Source organism: Chelon labrosus, assembly GCF_963514085.1.
Source record: "Chelon labrosus genome assembly, chromosome: 15".
NCBI lineage: Eukaryota > Metazoa > Chordata > Actinopteri > Mugiliformes > Mugilidae > Chelon > Chelon labrosus.
Window position 1 is genome coordinate 28,759,143 of NC_140348.1, and position 6,527 is coordinate 28,765,669.

The following is a 6,527-nucleotide window of genomic DNA, read 5'->3' on the forward strand; positions in this document are numbered from 1 at the left end:
CTGGTCATAATGTAATGGCTGACTCTCTCCTGGTCATAATGTAATGGCTGACTCTGCTCCTGGTCATAATGTAATGGCTGACTCTCTCCTGGTCATAATGTAATGGCTGACTCTCTCCTGGTCATAATGTAATGGCTGACTCTGCTCCTGGTCATAATGTAATGGCTGACTCTGCTCCTGGTCATAATGTAATGGCTGATTCTGCTCCTGGTCATAATGTAATGGCTGACTCTCTCCTGGTCATAATGTAATGGCTGACTCTCTCCTGGTCATAATGTAATGGCTGACTCTCTCCTGGTCATAATGTAATGGCTGACTCTGCTCCTGGTCATAATGTAATGGCTGACTCTCTCCTGGTCATAATGTAATGGCTGACTCTCTCCTGGTCATAATGTAATGGCTGACTCTCTCCTGGTCATAATGTAATGGCTGTGACTCTGCTCCTGGTCATAATGTAATGGCTGACTCTCTCCTGGTCATAATGTAATGGCTGTGACTCTGCTCCTGGTCATAATGTAATGGCTGTGATTCTGCTCCTGGTCATAATGTAATGGCTGACTCTCTCCTGGTCATAATGTAATGGCTGACTCTCTCCTGGTCATAATGTAATGGCTGACTCTCTCCTGGTCATAATGTAATGGCTGTGACTCTGCTCCTGGTCATAATGTAATGGCTGTGACTCTGCTCCTGGTCATAATGTAATGGCTGACTCTCTCCTGGTCATAATGTAATGGCTGTGATTCTGCTCCTGGTCATAATGTAATGGCTGTGACTCTGCTCCTGGTCATAATGTAATGGCTGACTCTCTCCTGGTCATAATGTAATGGCTGACTCTCTCCTGGTCATAATGTAATGGCTGACTCTCTCCTGGTCATAATGTAATGGCTGTGACTCTGCTCCTGGTCATAATGTAATGGCTGACTCTCTCCTGGTCATAATGTAATGGCTGTGATTCTGCTCCTGGTCATAATGTAATGGCTGACTCTCTCCTGGTCATAATGTAATGGCTGTGATTCTGCTCCTGGTCATAATGTAATGGCTGACTCTCTCCTGGTCATAATGTAATGGCTGTGACTCTGCTCCTGGTCATAATGTAATGGCTGACTCTCTCCTGGTCATAATGTAATGGCTGTGACCCTGCTCCTGGTCATAATGTAATGGCTGACTCTCTCCTGGTCATAATGTAATGGCTGACTCTCTCCTGGTCATAATGTAATGGCTGACTCTCTCCTGGTCATAATGTAATGGCTGACTCTCTCCTGGTCATAATGTAATGGCTGTGACTCTGCTCCTGGTCATAATGTAATGGCTGACTCTCTCCTGGTCATAATGTAATGGCTGACTCTCTCCTGGTCATAATGTAATGGCTGACTCTGCTCCTGGTCATAATGTAATGGCTGACTCTCTCCTGGTCATAATGTAATGGCTGACTCTCTCCTGGTCATAATGTAATGGCTGACTCTGCTCCTGGTCATAATGTAATGGCTGACTCTGCTCCTGGTCATAATGTAATGGCTGACTCTGCTCCTGGTCATAATGTAATGGCTGACTCTCTCCTGGTCATAATGTAATGGCTGACTCTCTCCTGGTCATAATGTAATGGCTGACTCTGCTCCTGGTCATAATGTAATGGCTGACTCTGCTCCTGGTCATAATGTAATGGCTGACTCTCTCCTGGTCATAATGTAATGGCTGATTCTGCTCCTGGTCATAATGTAATGGCTGACTCTGCTCCTGGTCATAATGTAATGGCTGATTCTGCTCCTGGTCATAATGTAATGGCTGACTCTGCTCCTGGTCATAATGTAATGGCTGACTCTCTCCTGGTCATAATGTAATGGCTGTGATTCTGCTCCTGGTCATAATGTAATGGCTGACTCTCTCCTGGTCATAATGTAATGGCTGACTCTCTCCTGGTCATAATGTAACGGCTGACTCTCTCCTGGTCATAATGTAATGGCTGTGATTCTGCTCCTGGTCATAATGTAACGGCTGACTCTCTCCTGGTCATAATGTAATGGCTGACTCTCTCCTGGTCATAATGTAACGGCTGACTCTCTCCTGGTCATAATGTAACGGCTGTGATTCTGCTCCTGGTCATAATGTAATGGCTGACTCTGCTCCTGGTCATAATGTAATGGCTGACTCTCTCCTGGTCATAATGTAATGGCTGACTCTCTCCTGGTCATAATGTAACGGCTGACTCTCTCCTGGTCATAATGTAATGGCTGACTCTCTCCTGGTCATAATGTAATGGCTGTGACTCTCTCCTGGTCATAATGTAATGGCTGACTCTCTCCTGGTCATAATGTAATGGCTGACTCTCTCCTGGTCATAATGTAATGGCTGACTCTCTCCTGGTCATAATGTAATGGCTGACTCTCTCCTGGTCATAATGTAATGGCTGTGATTCTGCTCCTGGTCATAATGTAATGGCTGACTCTCTCCTGGTCATAATGTAATGGCTGACTCTCTCCTGGTCATAATGTAATGGCTGATTCTGCTCCTGGTCATAATGTAATGGCTGTGATTCTGCTCCTGGTCATAATGTAATGGCTGACTCTCTCCTGGTCATAATGTAATGGCTGACTCTCTCCTGGTCATAATGTAACGGCTGACTCTCTCCTGGTCATAATGTAACGGCTGACTCTCTCCTGGTCATAATGTAACGGCTGTGATTCTGCTCCTGGTCATAATGTAACGGCTGACTCTGCTCCTGGTCATAATGTAATGGCTGACTCTCTCCTGGTCATAATGTAACGGCTGACTCTCTCCTGGTCATAATGTAACGGCTGACTCTCTCCTGGTCATAATGTAATGGCTGTGATTCTGCTCCTGGTCATAATGTAATGGCTGATTCTGCTCCTGGTCATAATGTAATGGCTGACTCTGCTCCTGGTCATAATGTAATGGCTGATTCTGCTCCTGGTCATAATGTAATGGCTGACTCTCTCCTGGTCATAATGTAATGGCTGACTCTCTCCTGGTCATAATGTAATGGCTGATTCTGCTCCTGGTCATAATGTAATGGCTGTGATTCTGCTCCTGGTCATAATGTAATGGCTGACTCTCTCCTGGTCATAATGTAATGGCTGACTCTCTCCTGGTCATAATGTAACGGCTGACTCTCTCCTGGTCATAATGTAACGGCTGACTCTCTCCTGGTCATAATGTAACGGCTGTGATTCTGCTCCTGGTCATAATGTAACGGCTGACTCTGCTCCTGGTCATAATGTAATGGCTGACTCTCTCCTGGTCATAATGTAACGGCTGACTCTCTCCTGGTCATAATGTAATGGCTGACTCTCTCCTGGTCATAATGTAATGGCTGACTCTCTCCTGGTCATAATGTAATGGCTGACTCTCTCCTGGTCATAATGTAATGGCTGTGATTCTGCTCCTGGTCATAATGTAATGGCTGATTCTGCTCCTGGTCATAATGTAATGGCTGACTCTGCTCCTGGTCATAATGTAATGGCTGATTCTGCTCCTGGTCATAATGTAATGGCTGACTCTGCTCCTGGTCATAATGTAATGGCTGACTCTCTCCTGGTCATAATGTAATGGCTGTGATTCTGCTCCTGGTCATAATGTAATGGCTGACTCTCTCCTGGTCATAATGTAATGGCTGACTCTCTCCTGGTCATAATGTAACGGCTGTGATTCTGCTCCTGGTCATAATGTAATGGCTGACTCTGCTCCTGGTCATAATGTAATGGCTGACTCTCTCCTGGTCATAATGTAATGGCTGACTCTCTCCTGGTCATAATGTAACGGCTGTGATTCTGCTCCTGGTCATAATGTAATGGCTGACTCTGCTCCTGGTCATAATGTAACGGCTGACTCTCTCCTGGTCATAATGTAATGGCTGACTCTCTCCTGGTCATAATGTAACGGCTGACTCTCTCCTGGTCATAATGTAACGGCTGTGATTCTGCTCCTGGTCATAATGTAATGGCTGACTCTGCTCCTGGTCATAATGTAATGGCTGACTCTCTCCTGGTCATAATGTAATGGCTGACTCTCTCCTGGTCATAATGTAACGGCTGACTCTCTCCTGGTCATAATGTAATGGCTGACTCTCTCCTGGTCATAATGTAATGGCTGTGACTCTCTCCTGGTCATAATGTAATGGCTGACTCTCTCCTGGTCATAATGTAATGGCTGACTCTCTCCTGGTCATAATGTAATGGCTGACTCTCTCCTGGTCATAATGTAATGGCTGACTCTCTCCTGGTCATAATGTAATGGCTGTGATTCTGCTCCTGGTCATAATGTAATGGCTGACTCTCTCCTGGTCATAATGTAATGGCTGACTCTCTCCTGGTCATAATGTAATGGCTGATTCTGCTCCTGGTCATAATGTAATGGCTGTGATTCTGCTCCTGGTCATAATGTAATGGCTGACTCTCTCCTGGTCATAATGTAATGGCTGACTCTCTCCTGGTCATAATGTAACGGCTGACTCTCTCCTGGTCATAATGTAACGGCTGACTCTCTCCTGGTCATAATGTAACGGCTGTGATTCTGCTCCTGGTCATAATGTAACGGCTGACTCTGCTCCTGGTCATAATGTAATGGCTGACTCTCTCCTGGTCATAATGTAACGGCTGACTCTCTCCTGGTCATAATGTAACGGCTGACTCTCTCCTGGTCATAATGTAATGGCTGTGATTCTGCTCCTGGTCATAATGTAATGGCTGTGATTCTGCTCCTGGTCATAATGTAATGGCTGACTCTGCTCCTGGTCATAATGTAATGGCTGACTCTCTCCTGGTCATAATGTAATGGCTGTGATTCTGCTCCTGGTCATAATGTAATGGCTGTGATTCTGCTCCTGGTCATAATGTAATGGCTGACTCTCTCCTGGTCATAATGTAATGGCTGACTCTGCTCCTGGCTGACTCTCTCCTGGTCATAATGTAATGGCTGTGACTCTGCTCCTGGTCATAATGTAATGGCTGACTCTCTCCTGGTCATAATGTAATGGCTGATTCTGCTCCTGGTCATAATGTAATGGCTGATTCTGCTCCTGGTCATAATGTAATGGCTGATTCTGCTCCTGGTCATAATGTAATGGCTGACTCTCTCCTAATGGTCATAATGTAATGGCTGACTCTGCTCCTGGTCATAATGTAATGGCTGATTCTGCTCCTGGTCATAATGTAATGGCTGACTCTCTCCTAATGGTCATAATGTAATGGCTGTGACTCTGCTCCTGGTCATAATGTAATGGCTGACTCTCTCCTGGTCATAATGTAATGGCTGTGATGAGTCTCAGCTGCTCAGTGACATGGTCCTGGTCCTGTCTGGTCTGGTTTCAGGCTGGCTCTGGTGGGGAAGCTGAAGAGGATCATGTTGTGGCTGCTGCTGGTCTACGTCTCCGTCCCCTTCATCATCAAACTCTGTCCCTCCATTCAGGCCAAACTCGTCTTCCTCAACTTCGGTGAGTCTCCAGAGAGTCGGTCCAGATGCTCCAGATGTTTGAGCTGATGTGACCTGATGATGACGTATGTGTGGGTGGAGTGAGTGCTCTCATCACTGATACAATATCTTTGACCAACAAACAGCAGCTCCACAATACGCTTCACTTTACTAGCTAGCGAGCTAGCGCTAGCTAACAGGCTACATCAGCTAGCTAACGGGCTACATCAGCTAGCTAACAGGCTACATCAGCTAGCTAACGGGCTACATCAGCTAGCTAACAGGCTACATCAGCTAGCTAACGGGCTACATCAGCTAGCTAATAGGCTACATCAGCTAGCTAACGGGCTACATTAGCTAGCTAACAGGCTACATCAGCTAGCTAATAGGCTACATCAGCTAGCTAACGGGCTACATCAGCTAGCTAACGGACTACATCAGCTAGCTAATAGGCTACATCAGCTAGCTAACAGGCTACATCAGCTGACTCTTAATCTTACTTGAACATGAGGATGATTCATTAGCAAAGATGTTTTATTTGATGAGTCATCAGTTTAATGCTCATAGTTACATGTAGTTCTAAAACCCTGGTAGCTAATGAGCTAATGCTAATGCTACCAGTAAGATGCTAACATTGTTTGTAGACGTCGGCCATCTTTAGCTTAAAATCAGAGGGAGGAGTCTCAGAAGTCAGAGGTCAGCTGAGTTACAGCTGAGCTGTCTGTGTGGACAGGAAGTGGGCGGAGTCACAGTGATTGACAGCGTTGTTTGTGTCCACTGGTCAAACATTTAAATGTGTAGAAGAAGAAAAGATAAAGTAGTGAATGGATGAAGGAGAAGGTGTCGTGTCACTGAAACAGGAAGTGAGTGTGTCATGTGACCTGTGACCTGTGACCTGTGACCTCTGACCTCTGACCTCTGACCTCTGCCTCCACCCTGGTTCAGTGAGGATGCCCTACTTCATCGACCTGAAGCGACCCCTGGACCAGGGATTGAACCACACACACAACTTCTACCTGGAGCCAGAGACAGGACTCAAGATCGGAGTCTGGTAACATAAACAACATCATGTGACACCTCACCTGTCCTCACCTGTCCCACCT

The 6,527-nt window shown here is 46.0% G+C and overlaps 2 protein-coding genes across 2 annotated transcripts in view; both read left to right on the forward strand.

The window, feature by feature from the left end:
- LOC311500696 (lysophosphatidylserine lipase ABHD12-like) overlaps positions 1 to 6,527 on the forward strand; it is a 27,573-nt gene that overhangs the window by 8,401 nt on the left and 12,645 nt on the right. The window lies entirely within an intron of this gene.
- The window catches only part of LOC311500291 (lysophosphatidylserine lipase ABHD12-like), a gene marked incomplete at its 3' end in the record, with an annotated part of 14,671 nt that overhangs the window by 7,470 nt on the left and 674 nt on the right, over positions 1 to 6,527 (forward strand). The window contains exons 2-3 of the mRNA XM_084561596.1: positions 5,325 to 5,446; positions 6,370 to 6,475. Coding sequence (XP_084417722.1) covers positions 5,325 to 5,446; positions 6,370 to 6,475 — 228 coding nt within the window. The remainder of the gene's footprint in view (positions 1 to 5,324; positions 5,447 to 6,369; positions 6,476 to 6,527) is intronic.